The sequence below is a fragment of the Xenopus tropicalis genome, chromosome 8, assembly GCF_000004195.4.
Source record: "Xenopus tropicalis strain Nigerian chromosome 8, UCB_Xtro_10.0, whole genome shotgun sequence".
Lineage (NCBI taxonomy): Eukaryota > Metazoa > Chordata > Amphibia > Anura > Pipidae > Xenopus > Xenopus tropicalis.
Window position 1 is genome coordinate 110,738,281 of NC_030684.2, and position 23,615 is coordinate 110,761,895.

The following is a 23,615-nucleotide window of genomic DNA, read 5'->3' on the forward strand; positions in this document are numbered from 1 at the left end:
TGCTTTATACAGGACAATGGGCTGCTGACTCAAAAATGACCAAAGTGTTATATCTATGTTTCTGTGTGTGTTGTACTCAAACTACCATGGAGACATGCCCAGACTGGCAATATGAGGACAAATGCTAGAGTGGCTGCTCTAAAATGTCATAGACAATCACTATTTAGTGGGCTGGTGGGGGGCTGTTTGGGCCTCTCTGTCCTGTGAAATACCAGGGCTTATTTTGAATTCCATCCAGGCTGGCATGGAGATCCTACTGTCCTCCATGTAGCAAAGAAGCAACCCTGCATATACAGTGACTGAGCTTGACTGAATCAGAGCAGGATGGGGGTAACTTAGTAAGGGACATGACAAAGAAATGAAACTAGTCAGACGCTGTTTAAAGCAAGAGCTTCCAGCTGGGTTCAGTCAATATGTGCTCAGGCATATTAATACCGAAGGTGCTTAGGGTTTGAAGAAGCTTTTATCATTTTTCTGCCAAAACATAATTGTTCTCTAGAGAGGAACCACAGTCTAGGTCTCTCCTAGGATAAATCTCACCAGCCCTTGCTTATATCCCACCCATATATTTCTTCCCACCTCCACTCTCATTACCAGTGGAGTAATAGAGGCAGTAGACCCAAACCTAATGGATAACCAGTCAGATAATCAGTAACCTATGAGTGCAGAGCACATCATGTTACTGACAGTTTGTGGGGTGGGGCTTTTTAATGTATAATTCAGGGATCCCCAACCTTTTTTACCCGTGAGCGACATTCAAATGTAAAAAGAGTTGGGGAGCAACGCAAGCATAAAAAAGGTACCTGAAGGTGCCATATATGGACTATAATTGGCTATTTGGTAGCCCCTATGTGTACTGGCAGCATACAGAAGGCTCTGTTTGGCTTTACACTGGGTTTTATACAACCAAAACTTGCCTCCAAGCCAAGTATTCAAAAAATGAGCACCTGCTTTGAGGCCACTGGGAGCAACATCCAAGGTGTTGGGGAGCAACATGTTGCTCACAGGCTACTGGTTGGGGATCACTGGTATAATTACACAACTGTTTGTTACTGTGTCTTACTTGACTTTTTTTCTAGAGTTCCCTTTCACTTTCCACCATATAGTCCAATATATGTTTTTAGCCGTTTAACTTCCTTAGAAAATCTTTCCGTCATGCAAGCTTTCTGTTTTGATTCCCATAATGAGAAACTGCAGCTATCAACTGAACCCCATAACCGCACTTATCTTACACCCCACACAGGTCACCTCTCATCTTTTTCTTCATCTTGATGTCCTGAATTGTAAGCCTTCTTCACCATTTGTATTTATTTGCACGTTGAAAGGTAACCCCTTCTCTTTGCACAGCACAGGCACATATGATAGATTCTTGTAAAGGTTGTACCTTCAGACTGCATGCTATTGCATTCCCTGTGGTAAGTGGTTTGGGATATTAAAGCCATCTTCTATACTTGCCAAAGCTATAACCACACTATAGTCATATTCCAAATGTTTCAGCAGAAACTATGAAACGAAAGGGGTTAAGGCAAAATGCTATCATCAGTTTTCTTGTGAAATTCCATAATTGGCATTAATCTCACCTAGCACACAGGAAGAACATTTTAAAGATAAGGGGCATGTAGCTTGCTGTGCTCGATATTTCTTTTTTATGAAGACTGGCACTATGTCCTACACAGTTTCTGGCATAAAATTGCTGGCTATATGGACTAAATATAGTTAAAAATACATAAAAAATGTAAAGTGATATGGTGCAATATAAACTATGGTGTAAACTTTATGGGGAATTGAACAATGGTGAAATTAAATGGATATGATGCAAAGTTCCCTTATAAGATTGTTGGCACCAAGGCTTTTCTGTAGTACTATAGTCTAAAATAAGCACTGTTGGCCTCTAAACCAGAATAGTGCAACTAGTACACCATGAAAGCAAATAGGCCAGCAGCATTCAGCAGGGTATTTCCATGGGTGGATACTTGCAGAGGGATGTTATACTGAAATCTGTTTTACTAATATTGGGTCTTGGACCTCTCCTTTCTCTCTTGATTTGCTCTTTGACCAAGTAATAAATGGCAAGGACCTCAACAAATGAAACTTATTAAAGGAACAGTAACATCAAAAAATTAAAGTGTTTTAAAGTAATTAAAATATAATGTGCTGTTGCTCTACAAAAAACTGGTGTTTTTGCTACAGAAAAGCTACTATATAAATAAGCTGCTGTGTAGCCATGGGGGCAGCCATTCAAGCTGGAAAAAAGGAGAAAAGGCACAGGTTACATATCAGATAACTAGTAGATAAGCCCCATATAATGGGGGTTTATCTGTTATCTGCTAAGTAACCTGTGCCTTTTCTCCTTTGAATGACTGCCCCATGGCTACACAGCAGCTTACTTATATAAACTATAGTAGTCTTTCTGAGGCAAACACACCAGTTGTAGCAATGCAGGGCAACATTAAATTATATTGTAATTACTTTTATACACTTTCATTTTTTGGTGTTACTGTTCCTTTAAGGGGGTTGTTTATCTTCCAAATACATTTTTTCAGTTCAGGTGTCTTCAGATGGTACACAAGTAATATAGGCAGTTTTCAGTTACTTTTATTTTTTTTTAATATTTAAGTTTAAAGTATAATTTTTCATCTTCTCATGTCTCCCTGCAGCTCTGTGTGGGGGGTTTCCAACTGTAAGCTAATTTGATACATAAGTTCAGCGTTCGACCGGGGTCGTGCAGGGCCCACCGGGGATTTCACGCCAGGGGCCCCCACACCCCCCAGGCACAGTGCAGTCAGGCGATTGGTGCTGCACGGTCAGGCACAGTCACCAGGGGCCACATAAAGCAGCCAGAAGTGCTGTATTCGCCCCCTGGGCCTTGTGTTTGACACATGTGCCTTAAAGGAACAGCTCAGTGTAAAAATGAAACTGAGTAAAATGTAATCTATAGAGGCTAGAGTGAGCAGATGTCTAACATAATAACCAGAACACTACTTCCTCCTTTACAGCTCTCTAAGCTTTTAGGAATCAGTAACCAATCAGTGACTTAAAGGGAGGGCCATATGGGACATAACTGTTTAGTTAGTTTGTGAGCACGCAGGTCAGATTTAAAAGCAAACTAACTGAACAGTTATGTCCCATATGGCCCTCCCTTTAAGTCACTGATTGGTTACTGATTCCTAAAAGCTTAGAGAGCTGTAAAGGAGGAAGTAGTGTTCTGGCTATTATGTTAGACATCTGCCCACTCCAGCCTTTAAAGATTACATATTTGCCTAACTAACTATATTGAAAACATTTTTTATCTTGCACAGTCTATCTATTTTACCCAGTTTTATTTTTACACTGAACTGTTCCTTTGAAGGCAGCTGCTAGAATTCATACACTGTACAGTGGTTACTAAAATGTCACAGATGTTGCCGAGAAATGTATCAACTAATGTAGCAAATTCTGAAACAGAGAACATTAAAGTTTAAATTAAAATTTTAGGAAAACAGATATATAATAGAAAACAGTTGAAGAAAGTCTTTATTTCTAGGGGGGTGGGGTTTGCACTTTGTTGTGTTACCAAGAGGGTTGGAAAATGAGAGAAACCCCCAGGGACTGGCTGTGTGCTGGAAAATGTGGGAGGAACATAGACAAAAGCAACTCTCCATTGTCTGCCACTCCAGAGGAAATCTAAAGGAAATTGCAATCAAATTAGCATTAATACAACAACTTTCCCCTCAATGGAAACGCAGCGGGCAATGTGCTGCCAACCTCCGAGAACATAAGAAGTGAAATGGTTCTCTTGCTTTTCTTTTCCATGACGTGATCTTCTGAGTAAGTGACAGATTATGTGCTAAAGTGCTATCTTATGATTTTTAACCCTCTAGAAAAGAACATGCCACACTGGCAAAATCATTCTCTTTGCCTTCGTGCTATAGAAACCTAGGTGGAAACTGAACAGTGAGTGACAGACTAATGTGCAGCACACAAACTGCTACCTGCGGGTGTAGGATTAACCCTTTCTGCACATCACATGACACAAACGGTTTGTGCCCCCCTCCCTTTATTCATCTGCTAAATTATGAGAATGAACATTTCCTCTGCCTACTTCCTCCACTTTGTCCTCCTCCCATTGTTTTTCATGATGTGAAATGCCTTTCCTCAAACCGCATCTGCTGAAGTGAGAAAGAGAAAGGTGCAGAGGATGCCAGAAGTTGGATGTGAGATTAGTGGCTTCCTGCATGTTGTGCAGAGGGAGGAAGATGCAGCTCAGGCTTTCTTGCACACTGGGGTTCTTATTATAATTTGAAATAATCTAAGATTCTGTGAGTTGTAAGTTAGTAACCCAACAATGTCTGAAAGCCTGCAGGTTGCACAAGTATGTTACTGTTGTAGGGTTTCCCTTGCTGCTGTAAAGGTGCTGATAGAGGTATCTGCCCTGGCTGCTACACCAAGCCATCTTTCAAGTGGGCCTTCACTGTGCATTCATCTATTTTACTATTTCAATCCCTGGCAGTAGATGAAATCTCTTTCATATTTGCATAAAGTCGGTTCATTTATGGTAGGTCATGCATTTAAAACAAAGTGCCTGCAGAAAACAGGAATCAAACATGATGTGATTTATATACTGCACTTAAAAGCGTAAGCACAATTTCCATAGAGACCAACAGAAAGTAAATTGCATTGCAGCAAAACTGCCGCAGGAGGAAAGACTCAGCTATAGATACAATGTGAACCCATCAGGCTAATGATTCTGGGCTTTGCCATTAGAAATAGTGGGGCTCATTTAAGGGGTAAAAGCGTGCAAAGCAGGTGTCCCCTTTGTTGCCACAGCCAGGCCCTATACCTTCCACTAGCCTTATGGTTCAATGTATTGCTTAGTTTGAAGTGTGCCCAAAGGCGGCTAAACAGTTATCAACTTGTGACTGTCTATTTGATCCCTTAACATTCTGTTTTCTATTGTATGTGTTTCTGAACAGCATTATCAGTGTTATTTATAAAAACTTGATCATAACAGCCAAGTATAATTCTGACAATATCCAAGACTGTAAATTAGAATCTATTGGGGGCTGATTTACAAACAGTGCCATTATACTAAAACAATTTAACCTCGCACAATAGTGTTTTCTCAGGGTGCACTAGTGTGTAAAGTTTATATATATTGAAAATAGTAAAGACACACCTAAAGTCTAGGCACACCTGCCTGGAATTTTTGTAAAAACAACTTTTATTTATCTAAGTTAAAATCTTGACTTTTAAAATTAAGAAAGAAAAAGAACAGGAAAAAAAGATTGGTATTAAAACCACAATTATTCCTATACATATTAGCAAAATATTACAGGCTATACTCTAGCCAGCAAATTCTGGATTTTATTACTTTGTTGCAGGTTACCTTGGGTGTGTATATCCCTTCCCCTGTAACCAATCAAGAAGACAAAGTGTAGCAATCCAGAGAGTCATAAAGACATCACAATAACAGAGTTGTAACAATTTGACATATCGAGCACATATGTAGAGAATATTTCTCTTAACCCTTCCAGTGCCATTACCCATGGTAACAAGTTTGCTATCTCTTTTTCAAACTTGTAGCAGACTGTTCAAAAGTAATTGCTGATTAGTAGCTATTGGTATCTGTCCCACTGTATCCACCCTTCCTTCAGCCCAGATTGTTTACACCTCTGCTTCATGCCACAAGCACATGGCTGCTAGATATACCCTTTGTAACACTTATTTTCCTTTCTTTAATTTCCAGATTTAGATGGCAATATGGGGCAGAACAGCGAGCTGCTGCAGATTATGCTGACTATGCATGGCTTCCTGCTTCCCTCCACAGAATTGCTCATGAAGCTCAGGACACTATATCCTTTGTTTGATGAACTGGAAAGGCACCGTTGATCAACAGTAAATAAATGTTAGGACTTGGCCGCTCTCAGGATAATCTTACAGCTAAGCATTTAGATCACAAAACTTGTTTGGCCTCATTTTTGTCCTGTATAAACTAGCAACAGTAACCCCATGGATTCAGTGAGAGAGGAAAGTGCTAGTGTCTGACATAGGCAGTGCTTTTTCCACTAAAGTGCATGGCAGAGCCAGTTGTTTACTCGCTGCTGTTCTTCCTAAGAAGACTGCATTGGTCACAAACTAATTATGTGCTATTAAGTGCATCACTGGGTGACCTGCAATCATCCAGGAGTGACCCTGGTAGGGCCAAAAGAATAGCCAGTATTAGGATGGCAACAAATGGCACAAGATAGTCAACAAGTTTTTATACCATGCATCATCTTGTGTATGTGGCCTTTGGCAAACAATTCTAAATGAGTTGTGGAAGCCTGTAATCAGGCCTGTAATCAGCCAGTTGTGTGAGCGCAATTTGCCAAGCCATGTTTCTGTACAGATTACAGTGGGCCTAATTATTAGATTGATTGGGATTTGGCTTACTTTATTGTTCTATAGAGATGTAGCGAACTGTTCGCCGGCGAACTAATTCGCGCGAACATCGGGTGTTCGCGCAAATTCGCGGACTTTTGCCGATGTTCGCCACTTTGGGTTCGGCGCGTTTTTTTTGGCGCCGCGTTTTTTCGCCTTGGTTTTTCCGCCGCGTTTTTTCGCTTTGTTTTATCGCCTATGCATATACATAGGAATAGCTTGCGTTTCTTTTTTGGCGTTATTTTTTGGCGGTTTTTTTTTTGGGCATTTTTTTTACAAAGTATTTTTCAGAGAAGTTTTTGCCCTTGATCCCCCTCCTGCATGCCACTGTCCAGATCGTGGCACCCTTTAAACAACTTTAAAATCAGTTTTCTGGCCAGAAATGGCTTTTCTAGGTTTTAAAGTTCGCCTTCCCATTGAAGTCTATGGGGTTCGCAAAGTTTGCGAATATTCGCGAGTTTTGGCGAAAGTCCGCGAACGGGTTCGCGAACATTTTCGGCGATGTTCGCTACATCACTATTGTTCTATCATGTTTGATTCTCTAGATTTAGAGCACATTATTTACCATTTGTATATAGTATGACAGTAAACAAGGGTGGTATGGTGGATGTGTAGAGAAAAGAGACAGTGCTACGCTGTTAATTGTTTAAACCTTATTAGGGTGCAAAAGTTGTCCCATTAAAGAAAGGTTAGAGGTCTTCAGACTTTTTGGATTTGAAATCCATTTTGTGGTCCAAGATGTGGTCAGGTTACCTTTCTGTACAGAAATGTCATTCAAAAATTACTTCTAAGTGGTATTCTAGAGAGGCTTCCAGGACAGCAAAAAACATTCATCCAAATCTCAACCAAGGGTTAAAGGGTGTAGTGTTAGATTGGAGAGGCTACCAATAGAAAGCTTTCCATTGGACAACCTACAAAAAAAATAATTTAATAGCACTCCTCCAACAGATTCTTGCATTAAAATCCATTTTTCAAAAGAGCAAACAGATTGTTTTATATTTAATTGTGATTTGTGATGTGGGGCTAGCCATATACCTAGTTTCCCAGGTGCCCTTAGTCATGTGACCTGTGCTCTGATAACCATCAGTCACTCATTACTGCTGCGCTGCAGGTTGGAGTGATATCACCTCCCTCCCAGTAGCCGATCAGCAGAACAATGATAGCAAGCAAGCTCCCTGACACCTGTATTGCTAAAAATGCACCCCATTAATGGTAGATTTGATAACAGCACTCAAAAGTAAAAATGTGTAGTGCTGGCTCCTTCTGAAAGCTCAGACTCAGGCACAATGCAGTGAGATGGCGCCTACACACCAATATTACAGCTTAAAAAATACATTTTCTGGTTTAAGAATACAATTTTAAAAGGTAGCATGATTTATTTGTAATACACACTGTAATTTAGTAATGAAAACTACACCATAAAATCATTACAGAATCTCTTTACGATTATAACATTTAAATATATAGCACATGGTCTCTGTTGGCTAAATCTTTGCTATTTTCCACCCAGCCAATTGGCCCTAGGGAGACTGGCTCCAAAACTTTGAAGTGAAAGGTTAAAGGCAGGCATCCTGCAGCTCTTTTTGGGGGCCATAGCAATATTCTGAAAATAAGGAATATAGCTGAGAAGTGTCAGAGTGTTTATTTGGAATTATTGGGGCACACAATGGTAGAGTATTGAGACACACACAAATTAGCCATGGGAAGCACTAGTTTACAAGCACATAACTTTATTTTCAGGGCTCAATCCTGACATACTGGTTTAGTAAAATGTATTATAAGGGCATTTTTCAAACTGAATGCTTGCACCTGTGCTCTTATTTCTTGGGCTCAAATCCCATCACCTTTTTAGTGTGAATCTCATGTTCAGACTCTAAGCCCTCACACAGCTGGCTGCTATTTATACACTGCCAATATAAGTGAGACAAAGGCACATGCACAACCGGCCCACTTTACTGGAACACACAGAGAGTTCTGCAACAAGGGCCCTAGACACAAAGAACTCAACCTATGTCTGGCCAATGGCAGGCCTATACTGCTGAGGCTGCTGGGAGGGAGACAGTGAGGCTTCTCACGTGCTGCATAAAACCTAGCAACAGGCAAATTATATTCAGTACTTTTTTATTCAATTATATATAATATATTCAATAACCCTATTCTTGTACTGGGTCCTTAAAGCTCATTGTGTATGTAAGATGTATCGCTTTGCATCACAAGAATAACAGAGAGCATGTTTTTGCCCTTCCCACGCTGCTGTTTTTTAATAAAGCTTCGTTCACTAGCGTCTGTGGGGCTTGGAATACTTAGATGACATCACTGAACACTGCACATGTTTGAGACTGCATGCCATGTATTGTGTAATTGCTTGCAATGAAAAGTGAAATACAACTTGGTTTATTGGTAAAGGTACCAGTTGAAGATTCTAAAGCTGCCAATAAATTATATGGTGAGGTCACCAAATGAGCAGATCTCTCTCCGTATATGCCTGCCTAAGGCTGATCCAATCGTTTGCCCCAAGGGCTGGCACCTCGCAATGACAGAGATACAGGCTGTTGTAGCAAGGGCCACATGTACATGGCCACATTGATCTACTGTCCCATGGTCTATCATTCTGTCACATTTAGTGCAGATTTCGTACCATAAATGAGTCAGTAATATGCTACTGTGCCAGATAGATAGTTGGGTACTATGTACTGCCCAGCTCTAGGCTACACATGTCTGTTATACATTATATAACTCAGTAACCCAGTGTCCTTTTCTGGGGCAGGATGGCATGAATCCGAGTACACATTGTGTACATTTGGTGCAATATTTGATGTTTCTGTTTGTTATATTTTTCCCTTAATGAACCCCACATATCAGGATGCCCTGCAGAACAGATCTTTTTCATTCTGCCTCAGGATCTGCTACTTTATAAGGTGAGTAAAACTTCCCATTGGATCGTTGTCTCTTGCCCTTTTTTTCTGGCTGGATCTGTTGAAATATTTAAAGGGATGAAACATAATACAAGGTGAAACAGATCTAATACCCATAGCTACCAATATGCAGGTAGCCTTTATGGGTTTAAAAACAACTTTGTACCATTTCTTATATTACTATGATGTATGTATATTAAACCTAATTGGGTTATTATTCACTGGTTCTTTATACTGCTAATAGATACTGGGTCACAGAACTCTGGGTCATGTTCAAAATGGATGCAAAACTCACTCAGGCAATGGAAGAGTTCCAGGAGCTGGTGAGATCGAAAGGGGAGGAGTTACACTGGCGCTTGATTGACACTGCTCAAATGTGAGTGACCAAAATGTTTCCTTTTTTCAAGCCAGACAGATTTCTACGCCAACTGGCACTAATACATGGCAAACCAATATTATTACTTTCAGAAACTCAAGGGACTGGTCCAGAAAACTGACACAAAGAATCAAACCCAACTGCAGCAAGAAGAGGAAAGTGTCTCTGCTGTTTGACCACTTGGAGCCACAGGAACTTGCTGAACACTTGACCTACCTGGAGTTTAAAGCCTTTCGAAGAATATCAGTGAGTGTTTCTGGCCCTTCATCCTCACCCTCTCGCTATGTTCTGTACACATCTTATGTCTCAGCCTTTCCTGCCATATTTGCTCAAAGGCAAGCATTTTGGGGTGCTGGTTGACTTTAGATTGGTTTTATAATTAAGCAGATTTATTCCTTTAAATGCTGTTCATTTCATTCAAAGAGAATTCAGTGAATTCTAGGTGTCCCTATGTATACAGGTCAAAACAGTCATGGGAGGAGGTCTGTGGACCTGCATGAAGCCAATGAGAAACAGTGAGTCAGTCAGCAACCCAATAGCATGAAAGTATCACAGAAATTATACACTGAACACACAATGCTTTTATTATATTGCCCCTGCTACATGGCATGAGTAGTAAAGGTTGTGGAAAAACTCAGACCTCTACTTTAATCAACTAAAGAAAGGAGGCAGGGTGACAGAACAGACCCCTTCTGGATGTTATATTGCCTTTATTACTGCTTTTTTTCTCTATTGTTTATATTATGAGTATGTATCTAGACACCACAAAAACTCTTTGTATTTATAACTGAAGCAAGGTTATTAGTACCAGGGTATTGTTTTGACGTTTCCCATTTTTAACTTTATTATTGCTTGAGCGGTGGTCATGTGTAGAATGGGAGTGTAGAATGGAAGCCAGTGTTTTTAGCTTTTTACTCATTAATAAAAGTGCTTTAGTAATCGGTTACTGACTACCCATGTCCGACCTGTTCTCTTTGATAATGAGCTTTATACTGTATAATGCAGGCCAGCTGCTCTTTAATCAGGGGAGGTGCTTTGCCAACTCCACTTTTCTTCTTTTAATGTGTATGTTACTTTCTACTCTCCCTGTATACAGCTGTTTTCCTCCCGTGCTCTTCATGTTTATATCTGACATTTATTTGTGTTAGTGAACACTTCTACCGATAAGGATAATTTAAACATATCCTGAGAACTTCCTGCATACCTAGTGCTACAGAATTGCAGCAGAGCAGGCCTTTGTTGGTTCCCTATAAGGCACACAAGGAAGTCACAACAACAAAATATCTTTACTGTTTTAATGGCAGTCTCTGCATGGAGACTATGTTTTATGTTACTAAGGGCAACCATTTTAAACTCAATCAACTTTCCCTAAAGTAAAGTCTTCATTTGTGTTGTCTTCTGTGCTACCAAATAAAAGGTACAGTATATACTCGAGTATAAGCTGATCCAAATATAAGCCAAGGTACCTAATTTTACCTAAGAAAACTGGAAAAACTTATTGACTCAAGTATAAGCCTAGGGTGGGAAATGCAGCAGCTACTGCTAAGTTTTAATAATCAAAATAAATACCAATAAAATTACATAAATTGAGGCATCAGTGGGGTATATGTTTTTCAATAGTTATTTCAAAGAAAAACAGTAAACTAGCTCTGTAAGCGGAGAAGAGGGTCAACAAAAACAATATGAGTACTACCCCACGCTCATTGCACATTGGCAAACTGGCAGCAGACCCAGTCCCGGAAGGATGTAAGGGCAAATAAGTATTGCTAGTGGGAGCCTAGGCCAGGGCACTGGAGGGTCTGGTTGCGGGTGGCCTAATTTGCACACAAAGGAGAGAGGGTGCTAGTCTAGAGGGACCCATGGCACCCGACTTGAGTATAAGCCGAGGGTGACTTTTTCAGCACATTTTGGGTGCTGAAAAACTAGGCTTATACTCGAATATATACAGTATGTTTCTCCTGAGAATTAGAACAATTGTTTTATCCTTCATATCCTTCCTGTTATTCTGGCCCTCAGTTTTCAGATTATCAGAACTACATTGTCAGTGGCTGTGTGAAGGAAAATCCAACCATGGAACGATCCATTGCGCTGTGCAATGGAATCTCGCAATGGGTCCAGCTTATGGTTCTGAGCCGTCCAACTCCCCAGCTCCGGGCTGAGGTGCTCACAAAGTTCATCCATGTAGCTCAGGTAAGGTGCTGTAATTGATATGACTATGTTTTGCCCAGTGCTGATTTGCAGTGTTATGGTAGCCCTCCAGATAGAAAGGGTTCAACACAACATGATCTCTGTCTTGTTTTGCATTTAATACAGAAACTGCATCAGCTGCAGAATTTCAACACCTTAATGGCTGTCATTGGGGGCCTTTGTCATAGCTCCATCTCCAGGCTCAAGGATACGAGTGCACATGTATCCCATGATGTCAACAAGGTAATTTTAGCAACAAAACACTTCCGCTATAAAGAGATTTCCATTCCAGCTATAAATATTGGGAGCAGAAACTGGTTTAAGGGGAAGTAGACTTTGCTCTAAGTGATTAGCACATCTCAAATTCTCTGCCTTTTATGAAAAAAAAAAATAATTTAAAAGAACTACAGGATGTGGTCGATAAAACTTTTTCCTGTAAAATAAATGAGACGAATTGTGAAACACTTTGCCCCACTGTATTGTCCAGAAATGACCTTTGGTATGTTTGATATTCTGACAGTATTGTTTTTGTTCTTTCAGGTCCTGAATGAAATGACAGAGCTGCTGTCTTCTTGCAGGAATTATGACAATTACCGACGAGTGTACAATGAGTGCACCAACTTTAAGATTCCTATCCTGGGAGTCCACCTGAAGGACCTGATTGCTCTACATGAGGCCATGCCAGACTTTCTAGAGGACAGCAAAATTAATGTGCCAAAGCTTCACTCTTTATATAATCACATCAATGAGCTCATCCAGTTGCAGAACATTGCTCCTCCATTGGAAGCAAACATGGACCTTGTACATCTACTCACGGTAAGTCTCTGAAAATCTCTACAAGGAACAGAAATGCATGGAGAATGTATAGAATTGTTTACAGTAGTAGCCTCTAGGGCAGGGATTGGAATTTCTTTTTTCTTTAAATGCTCCCATTAATTTTGGAATTTCCCAATGCTTCTCAATGTGTTAAAGGGGTGTTCACCTTTAGACAACAAACTGAATTTGAAGAGCCCTTGCCAGAAAAAACTTTTTTGTAATTCATATTTATTATAAATGTTTACTTTTAAAGCTACAGACCAGGATCAGTGCTGCTAAAAGGCTCTCTGCTCTGCTCTCAGTAGGGGATTTCTCAGACGAGGCCTTGTCAGGCAGCCAAATAAAAAAAAATCACACTCAGGGGGTTCTGCACATGCATCCTTTCTCCGGCTTCATTTGGATATGCGTGGTACAATTGCCTGTCGGATCAATGAAATACAAATGAAATTGGTGTCTGCAATGCCTTCCAAAGAGGAGAGAGCAGATGAGGGAGAGTTTTAGCAGCGCTGATCCTGTTCTGTAGCTTCAAAACTAAACATTTTAAATAATAAAGATGAATTACAAACTCACTGCTGGGAAAAGTGCAAATGTTGATTGGCAAGGGGCTGGAATATAATCATGTCTGCACTAGAGGATTTTTATGAAATTCATTATTTGGTAGCTCAGATCCATAAGAATGAACGTAAATATACAGATAGGCAAGATTCCCTTTGCAGTATAACCTCTGCATATGTCTTCCTAGAGTTTTACTGAGAAAAATAAAGTGAATGTAAACCCTATAAAGCAACACTGATCGCAGAAGTGCACATTCCAGGACCCAATATCCAGGGGATGGCAGTAAGGTTTTTTCTCATGTTTTGAGGCTACAACAGCCCAAAAGTTTTGCCATCAGTGCGCTGTGCCTCGGGTTACATCAGGATTCTAGTTGCTTCTTATTATTTTGTGCGGACGCACACAGCTACACAACTGCCTAAGTGCTGGATATCAGGACTTAGGGATGGCCCTATTGCATTATGTAGAAGCACAGTCTTCTGCTGTTAGTATAGCTTTAAGGGAACTTTTCAGGGACAGATATATCCAGTCTTGGCTTTCTCACCTCGCCCCTGTACATCCTGCAATAGATCACATGCGTCTGATTGTGTGAATCTGATGATACAGAAATTAATTTAAGTATCTCAAATGCTTTTTGCAGCTCTCCCTTGATTTATATTATACTGAAGATGAAATGTATGAGCTTTCTTACGCACGGGAGCCAAGAAATCACCGGGCACCGGTAGGAGAGGTTTTTTCTATATGAATACTACTAATATGCACTAGTTAGGAAAGAAGCTAATACCTACTAAATAATATGGGGTGAATAATTGTAACCAGTATAAATTGGCTTTAGTACATTTATGTATGTTTACTTAGGACATTTCCTCTATTGTGATTAACTTGGAAGGGATGTAACCAAAGTGCCTGTCCAACATCCAGTTCAAAGACCAAGATTATTAATATGATGTTGGTCCTCCTTATGCTGCTAGAACAGCCTCTACTATTCTGGAAAGACATAGAAGCATTGTTGGTGGCATTTTCTTTGATACAGCCAGGGCCGCTTTAGGGTATCAGTGGACCCTAGGTCCCCAACTTTGCCCCAATAAATTTTGATAGTACTACCATCAAGGAGGTCAATTCATACCTACCAAAGTAGAAGTGGACAGCTATGGGAGCTAATAAACCGTAATCACAAAATGGACTGTGGGTTGGGGTCAGGACTTGTTGCCACAAAACTTAAAATGATCAAGAATGTCATTGTATGCCAATGGTGGGCCAAGTTATATTGGCACCCAAGGCATGGCCCTTGCATCCAGCCCATCCCTCCCGCTGCCACCACTGGTTGCTCACATCTTTCCCCCGCCGTTTGCTAGCTCACTTCTCCTCAGGTTTGGCCCCCTACCCCTTTGTGCCCTAGGTGGCCACCTCTCCTGCTTACCCATAGTTCCAGCCCTGCTTGATGCTGTGAAATTTATGTTTGTTTTCATTAGGACCTGGGTCCCTATTCCAAACTATGAAAAACACTCAGGCCATTATTGGCTAAAGCCATTATTTCTTCTCCACTAAACTTTATAGCAGCGTTACTTTTACACGTCACTTTGACTAGCTGATTCTCCTGTCAGTGGTGAGGAGAGGTCTGTACAGTTCTTATACGATTGCACCCACAATCTGGCTACTCACTAGTTGCATTATTACTGTAATTCATATAATATGATTATAACAAAGAATAAACTATAACTAGAGATTATACAAATTGTGAATTGTGCACCAGGTCTAACCCATATCAACCAATCAGTCTGTAGAATAAACTGGTCACCTGTTTGAAAGTAAACATTTGACTGGTTATAATAGGTGACTAGACCTGGTGCAATGGTCACTTTGTACTTATTTACTTGCTCAGCTGATTGATTGAATTTCAGCCTGGTTGGGAGAGGAGCATGGCCTCAATTCTAGGTTAGTAAAACCACCTCAACCAGGTAACTGGATTATCATTTTTGACAGACCAGCCACCATTCAATGTGGTTGCAGAAAAGTTGTCTCCTCAGTGGCCAATTATACTGTAACTCAGGAATGGCTTATAGTGTGGCTCTTAATTTGCTACAAACCTGTAACTCTGGTGCTGAAAACCACAGCTGAAGTGTCAAGTCTAGTAATGACTAGGGATGTTGCTGTTATTGAATGAATGTTTATTTGCAAAGAAAGCTACGTTATTTCAGCTGTATTTGTAACTCTTCTAATCATAGTCTCCATGTTCTTCTTATGAGAGATCAGATGTTTGGGCGCACATCTCGCCGCATCTGCTCTAATGGCTGTATGAGCATACATTATGCAACAACTAAAGTAGTCACTAAATGCAAACGCACCAGAGTACTTCTTTTCACTATTATCTTTTCTTGTAGAATAGATGACAGTTTCCTTTAATACATAGCCCTGTGTGTGGGTGGCAATTTCTGTTCAGGAGCTGAAAATGAAATAGGAATCGAGTGTAAATGGGGAAAAAAATATGTGAAAAAGGAATCATGCAAACACAAAGAGCCTTTAATGTGATTTATTTGTAAAGAGTCATGTATATTCTGGAGCACGTACATTTGAGGGATATATGAGCTACGATATGCATGTATAAATCGGTATTTATGGAACGGAGAACTGTGTACGGCAGCTTGCTCATTGGCTTCAGATGAGAATGCATCTTACTGAATTAACTTACCCTGCTCTTGGGTATGCTTCGTAGGGGGCCATTTACTAACCAGTAGATTTTTTTTTCAAATTTGGATTTTTAGCGCTACAATTCGCAGAAAAAAAAAGTTGTAACTTTTCCAAGATTTACTATGCGTCAAAACGGCTAAAAATTCAAATATATTGATTTTTCCGCCACTTTTCCCATGTTGATTCAGTTCAGACTTTTTAGTAAATGTAAAGACATTTGTGAAAATTAGTTTATTCAAATTTTAAAATAAAAAAATGAGAAATGTTTTTAGTAAATCTGCCCCTAATGTCTTTATGGCAGCCTTACAGTACTGCTCTATGTTAGAGGCAGCTTCTCTCTTGGGTTATTCCATAGACAGTGGCAGATAGTGGCACCTAGCCTGTGCTTCCGACTGTTGGGGTGTTTTCCTAGTCTGACACCGGCTCCTCCTGCTGGGTTACTATTTTTGTCATAGACAGCTGCCTTCTGTTGAAGGATATTCCTAGTGTTTAGTATATAGACTCCGGCTGATGCGTTGTGTTCCCTAGTCTGTCTCAAATAGGCTCCTTCTGTTGGATTTGTTCCCAAGACTGACACAGACAGCCTCATACTTCCTTAAGTTGGATGCACTCACACAAACGTTGCTAGATACTAGTTCCGTAATACTAGAAAATAATACAAGCAAGTCCACAGATAGGCTTTGGCTTTGTTGAACTAACATATAAATGCAACTCACAAGTGGGCACAGAAATGTGCTAATAATTCTCATTCTACCCCATACAGCCAGTCACACCCTCCAAACCTCCTGTGGTTGCAGACTGGGCATCAGGAGTCTCTCCAAAGCCAGACCCTAAAACTATCAGCAAGCATGTGCAGAGGATGGTGGATGTAAGTGTGGGCTTGTATCTGTTACTAATTGCCTTGCAATAGAACTGTCCCTTGTTTGCTGTGTAGATAGGGGAATGGTGTAGCCCCTACTACGGCCTAGAAACCTGCAGGCACTTACTGATTTCTTGTTTTTGTTTAGTCTGTATTTAAGAATTATGACCTGGATCAAGATGGATATATATCCCAAGAAGAATTTGAGAAGATAGCAGCCAGCTTCCCTTTCTCTTTCTGCGTCATGGATAAAGACAGGTAAGCATGAGGGATCATCTCTTCCTTAAGGTGGGAGCTCATGAGCCACACACAGTCATATCCAAAGCAGGAACACTAGCGTATGGTTACTAGCTTACTTCTCATAGTCTGTCGGCCTTGGATCTAAAACCTCAACTGAGCTACAGTGAATATGAAACAATGTTGCACATGAAAATAAGCATCAAAAAAGCAGAAATGACCAAAAGGTGGCCTGGTTGGTACCTCTCAGTGTGTGTCTTGTAACAGGAATGTGAATTTGGAGTAACTTTTCCAGGAAAAATTCTATTGTGTGAGATGCAGGTTAACAGTATCTAAATGGGTAGCTTGTAGCATTGTATGAAATGCAAACCTGGTCAACAGGCCCTGGCAGGGGACAATAAAGTGTAGGGTGGAGATGGGGCAGAGGAGCTAAAGGAAAATGGATACATATCTGTTACGTATGTGTTACAGCTATAGGGGGGGAGTTGGGGAGGGAAGGCAAGGAAGGCTTGTCTGCAGCTAGTTTACCCCAGCAGATTTGCCATCTTGAGTGAAGATTTTCTGGTGAATAGCTCTAAACTGGCATGTATGGCATAAACTGACTCCATTACAGAAGTGGATGGGAAAAAAGAAAGACAGGTTGTGGTGCTAAAGGATTCATTTATTTAAAAGGTAGTGAGTGTAATATGTAGCCAGGACCCCACATGCCTACTGGTGTAGTTTGCATGTGATGGAATGAGAGGACAGATATTACTAACTGGATGCACCCATTCTTTAAAATATCTTTTATGTTCTAAATGGTGTTCTTGAAATGGACTGGTATCAATATGGAGGAGTATATCCCACATGCTAACTTTCTGTCCCATTCTCTACAGGGAAGGGTTAATCAGCAGGCAAGAGATAACTGCTTACTTCATGCGAGCCAGCTCTATTTGCTCAAAGCTTGGCCTGGGATTCCTCCATAATTTCCAGGAGACAACCTATCTGCGTCCTACCTTCTGTGATAACTGCGCAGGATTTGTGAGTATGATCTTCACAAGCACTGCTGTTATAAGCTGCATGCATGCATTATCCCAACCACGTGTAACCTGTTATCCCCTGCTATACATTAGTTGGGCCACAGTGTTGCCATTCCCCCACTAATGAAAAACAACACTCTGTTCTTTACTCCTTAGCTCCGAATAGGTTTAATTATATATAGTAGTTAAGGTAGTGTAGTGGAACTATAACTTACAGAACACCACCAATAGCTAAAGAACGGCATCAGGTTGTCCTGACTTACAGATGTGAGGGGCTCAGAATTAATTGGTATTCATTCTTTTTGATATCTGGCCATAAGTACCCAGGCATATTTTTAGCCAAAAGCATCTATTTCTGTACTTATTTTAAAACCTTGTACTAAACATCATTGTCCAACCTCATTAATGCCAAATCCCACCAACAGTGTTTCTCCATCTAGTGGAAAGCCTTCCCATGAGAGCAGTGGCTATTATTAAACTTCATATAAATACCCCAGAACAATATACAAACTATTTTATTTATTTTTCAGTTGTGGGGAGTGATCAAGCAAGGATACCGATGCAAAGGTAGGTGCTTTTCTAGTTAATTATACTACACACACATATATGTGGTATGACTATGGGGGTGTACTAGCTCCTGATATTATGTATACTGTTTGTAGCCTACTTCCATTCATTATATTGTATGCCAGCTACCCAGTAAATGAAGAGATAGGAAGCTAACCTAATCTGTTCTCTCTGTTCGACAGATTGTGGAATGAATTGCCATAAACAGTGTAAAGAACTGGTGGTATTTGAATGTAAGAAGAGGTCGAAACTCTCGGTTGGAGAGAACAGTTCCATGTTTGACTCTGGACAGTTAGAAGTTATTCCAGCGGGAGGCAAAGGGCAAACAAATGGTGAGAAATCTTTCCTTGACTCACACCACATGCACTTTGACATTACCTAAAAGGAAGTTATATCAAAGGGCAGGGACAAAGCTGTGTTATGTAGATGCAGTGACAGAACCAGAATTGCCTTAATTTGCATCCAGGTCTAGCTAATGACAACTGGGGTCCTCATGACGCCAAGGTCTGTTGCCCCAAAATGAAGAACAACAGAACCAAAGTGTTTGCATCAAAAATAACATTGCTATGCCAAAGCCATGGCCTAATGTCTTGCCACATTTCTTGCAGACTGCTTGGGAGCAGAGGAAGGACCCTATTCCTATCCTAATGGTGATGGTGACATCCACACAGAGGTCAGTAAGGATCGGACCATTATGCTTATGGGGAGCTCAGCACAGAAGATCTCAGTACGACTGCAGCCAGCTGTGAAACACAGAGCAACGCAGACAGAGAATGAGCCACAAAGCCTGTGCCTACAAGTTCCGTCTCCACAGCGCAGCAGGACCCCAGGCCTAACCTCCCATCTCCCTATAAGCCCCATGCCTTCCCCCTGTCCCAGTCCAGTTCCCACACGAAAGAAGGCTTATGCCAAATGGGAAAACAAGGATTCCATCCGTAAGGCAAGAGCAGAATTGAGGGGAGGCAAAGCTGGCATACAGGAGTTGGAGAAGGTATGCTGTTGGCTTGCGATCTTGTATGAATTGAGCTTGTGTACCTATGAACAGTTGGAGTTGTCATTCTAAGAATTTTTTCTCACTGACCCCAAAATAGGGCTGAAAAAAAGACACTTGTCCTCCTTTTATGTCTATATGAAACCTGCCTAACTGCTTAGTTGATCCAGAGGAAGGCAAAAAAAACCATATGAATCCTCTCTAATTTGTTGCAGAGGGGGAAAAAATTTCTCCATGATGCCAGTTGGACCAGTCCCTGGATAAACTTGTACTAAGAGTTATCGTCCATAACCCTCACTTGCTAAAAACATGATGTGTTTTGACCACCTTGGTCTTTTCATGGAGAATCAGGGCAGTCATCCCACCCTCACTGACCTTCAGGCTGGACTTCCAAATGTGTCTAAGAGAGCAAATAGCCTTTCTCCCCATATCTCACCCTAACTTGACACCAGGCTGAGGCTCCCTCCTGCCACTAAGTACCTCCCCAAGTTCTAATGTAGTTCAATACTTCTTTGTCACAAGAGTGCCCTAATGTTTCTTTATCTTCTTGTTTCTCCCGCTAAAGGAAAAGGCCTTACTAAAGGAGGAAAACACAACTCTAAAGATCCAGCTGAAGGATGCTCAGAGACGTGTTGAGACTCTGCGGGCAGAGTTAAGGAAATATGTATTGGACAGCGACGTGCATCAGACGGGATCATAAAGGCAAAAACCTAACAGAACTGATGCCAAGGATCATCAACCTGATGCCTAATAGCCATTCCCTCACCAATGAGCAGCGGATAACAAGCATACGTAGTGTGACCCAATGATGTGTTTGTGCATCTTGTTCACAGTTTGGTAGAGATAGATTCAAAGTATTCGCTCTCCGTCCCTGCTTTGTTGCGTGTAGATACATAAGGGAGGGGGTCAGGTCCATGCTCGTTATGTGGCATGTCGTTTGTAGAATAACCAGGTAACAGAACTAGATATAAGCAGGTGCTTGTCAGTTGAGGTTTTCCTTCCTTCTGCTGGGTTTCTTGGCTTGTAGAATGAGCCATACCCCAGCCTGCATATTGCATCTGCATGATCATGTTACTTATAATCTTGCAAGGTCACCTCCCTCAAACTGTAGGCTGGCTGGATATGCTGAGTAAGAGACCAGGTAAAGAAGTGTTCCTCAACTGGCCTGTGCCATGGGCATCAGTGTGCTTCCTCAGGCATCATATGTGGCTCCCTTACCTCGATTGGAGAGGGCACGCTAATGAAAGGTGGTACCATGCACCCTGCAGGGCTTTTGCATCACATTAAAGGCACACCTGCATGCAGTATATTTCTACTGTGAAACTGACAGTGAAACAAAGATGGCAGTGTTCCACTAAACTGACTTTATAGCAAGATTATGGAAGTTCTCGGTGAGGATATAAGTATTCAATGACACAATCAGATTCTCCATCAGGATGGGTTTATGAGTTGTTAGTTCAGAGAGTGCTATCGGAGTACTGCAGCTCGTTTAAGATGCCCCAGGAAAGGAGGAGCTGGCATCTATGTACATAACGTGCATCATCTCAATGTGTGTCTTCGGTAAGGAACGTCTTCTAAACAGAGTTCCGTTCTCTAAGCAAACATTCCGTTACTATATTTAAATGCTTCTTAGAACATAACCACTGCTTCATGGGAAGAATTTCCGTTAGAGAAGTAGGTAAGAGTCAACAGTGACAGTTATTGTTTTTGCCTGTGGCCAGGAAGCCATGCTTTACTGTCAGCTGCTATCTGGGCCATTGTAGCCGGCCTTCCCCGACACCCCCATCTTTTGCTTTTCCACTAGTGCTGTGGGTGGAAAGGATTCTCTTACTAGCAAATGGTGTAACACAATAAGAGCTAAACATCTTGTCTGAGACAGGATGGTTGTTGCCGATAGATATATTTACTGTCTGGGGCCCAGTCATAGTAAAGGAAATGGTTTCGCTTTGCAATCTGAACAGGAAACCATGCAACTACATTTCAAGCTGCCAAGGGATGGGCACATGCAATTGATTTGCAAGGGTTAAGTTAGATTTTGGAGATGTGCCCTTCTATTCCATTCACCTTCATATATTTCCAATCCATATCTGGTAAGGGATCCAGAACCAATAAGCATTTGTAAGGCAGTTGGACCCAGTGAAGGGACACAAAGATGGGGCACCCCAGATTCAGGGATACAGATATTTACTTTTATAGGGCAGCTCTCCCTATGGACTGGTTGCTGTACAATTGTTTCTTGGGCATTAGTTCTCATGTAATTAGCACAATACCCAGGAAGCATTAGGGTTCTTTCTTTTACACCTTGATCACATGATGACTCTGCTTCTTTTGATATATATTGAATGTTTGAGAGGTCAATTTAGCTGCCTCTTGCCTGATAATCGGGTTTTAAAGGTCAACTTTATTTTTTCTTCTTTTCCATTTATCACATGAACCAGGGTCTGTATTTCCCAGAATGACGACTCTTAAGCAGTTTCGATATCAGTATCAAGTTAATCTCATGCTGAAACCTCAGCAATGTACAATGTGTACAGTTTTATATGTGTGAAGCCTGTAGTACTTGTCTGATATTTATATGAACTGAACTGTAGATGAACAGTATTGCTGTATGTCCTAGATCTCGGCGAGACTCTAACCTCTATGTTATTGTTCAGACAAACGTGTGTATTTTTTTTGTGGGGGAGGGGAGGGAAGAAAGTAATAAATATTCACCAAATGTGGTTTTTGTTTATGAATTGGCATGAGAGTGCCTGTAGGGCAGTGGTGTTTGGCTTCGTTTGAGCCTTTCGTGAAGGCCCCTCCCTAAGCCCATATCAATGTTACAATCATACGTGTATGTATTCCTAACAATATCTAGCACATCAAGGAGGTATTGCCCCAGTTGACATTCATGATGGGCTCCAAAAGTATCTAAGACAAAAAAAAAAGGTGCTTTCACAAACTGACCAAAGTAGCTTTAAGTCTAAATCTGCCCCACAGTTTGGGAACCACTGCTGTAAGGGAAAGATACATTTAGGGATAACATAAAACCATCAGTTAACTGAACTCTGACTTTTACTTGGTTTTTAACATGGGATCTAACTATGGAATACACCAAACTGCAACACAGTATTGTTTTTATGAGCACATCTTCTACATAAATAAGTTATGTGGCCACAAGGTTCTGAACTGGCTCCCTTTATTAATAGGGAAGCGCCTTAAAGGCTATTTCATTGCAACTGTTGCCAACATAATGGGTACTATAGTAGGAAAGGGTTACCCAGCTGGGCTGTTGTTACCACATAGCCCAGGACGGGTTCTTAGCCAAGTTCATTACGGTTTATTGGCTGAAACATGGATGGTACAAGATCCTCAGTGCCCTCAGTATCTCAGAATTACAATTTGCAATCATACTACACAGTACAGAGCCTTCCAAGGTATTCTCCACTGCCCAGAGCCTAAACACAAAGGCTAGGAGGAAGTTTAAAGAAACAGCAACACCCAAAAAATTATTAAGTTAATTAAAATACTGAACTAAATCATAATTTGCATATGGAAATTAGGGTATGGAAGGGTTAAATAGGAGCATTTAACACACAGAGAGACCATTATCAGTAAACGATCAGCTTTGCCAATTTTTGTAGTCATGACAAGTAGCTGCTACTAGTAGCTCTGTGTATCGTAGCCCTAAGAGTAAGTACCCACAGAGCGGTTCTGCCGCCCGCAATAGATCCTGGATTCGGCGTATCCGCTCTGAAATGGCTTTGCTTCGATTCGGAAACTTTACGTCACACAATATGGGAGCGATGAGAATGGCTTTTCACTTGAGACTATTACTGTTGCTGGTGGAAAGCCATTTTGGTAGTCATTGCCAATTTTTTTTAGACTCTTATTGTTGCTGGTGGAAAGCCATTTTGGCGTTTAGTAGCAGGTACAAACTAGCTGCTACTAGTAGCTCCTTGTGTCTTTACCCTTAGGGTAATGTCCCACAGAGAGATGAGTTGCCCATGGGAGATCTCTGCTACTGCAG

At 41.0% G+C, this 23,615-nt stretch overlaps 1 protein-coding gene across 3 annotated transcripts in view; it reads left to right on the plus strand.

Moving 5' to 3' along the window:
• The window catches only part of rasgrp1 (RAS guanyl releasing protein 1), a 61,395-nt gene extending 39,058 nt beyond the window's left edge, over positions 1-22,337 (plus strand). For 2 of the 3 annotated variants that reach the window (XM_031906824.1, XM_012967847.3), the window contains exons 3-17: positions 5,726-5,831; positions 9,255-9,317; positions 9,559-9,690; positions 9,783-9,936; positions 11,707-11,880; positions 12,004-12,120; positions 12,418-12,693; positions 13,886-13,966; positions 16,697-16,801; positions 16,941-17,050; positions 17,905-18,049; positions 18,579-18,615; positions 18,798-18,947; positions 19,224-19,606; positions 20,172-22,337. In XM_031906824.1, the coding sequence (XP_031762684.1) occupies positions 5,726-5,831; positions 9,255-9,317; positions 9,559-9,690; positions 9,783-9,936; positions 11,707-11,880; positions 12,004-12,120; positions 12,418-12,693; positions 13,886-13,966; positions 16,697-16,801; positions 16,941-17,050; positions 17,905-18,049; positions 18,579-18,615; positions 18,798-18,947; positions 19,224-19,606; positions 20,172-20,306 (2,168 nt within the window). In that variant the 3' untranslated portion in view covers positions 20,307-22,337. The remainder of the gene's footprint in view (positions 1-5,725; positions 5,832-9,254; positions 9,318-9,558; positions 9,691-9,782; positions 9,937-11,706; positions 11,881-12,003; positions 12,121-12,417; positions 12,694-13,885; positions 13,967-16,696; positions 16,802-16,940; positions 17,051-17,904; positions 18,050-18,578; positions 18,616-18,797; positions 18,948-19,223; positions 19,607-20,171) is intronic. The other variant, NM_001100278.2, reaches the window with a different exon arrangement.
• The last annotated feature ends 1,278 nt before the right edge of the window (positions 22,338-23,615 follow it).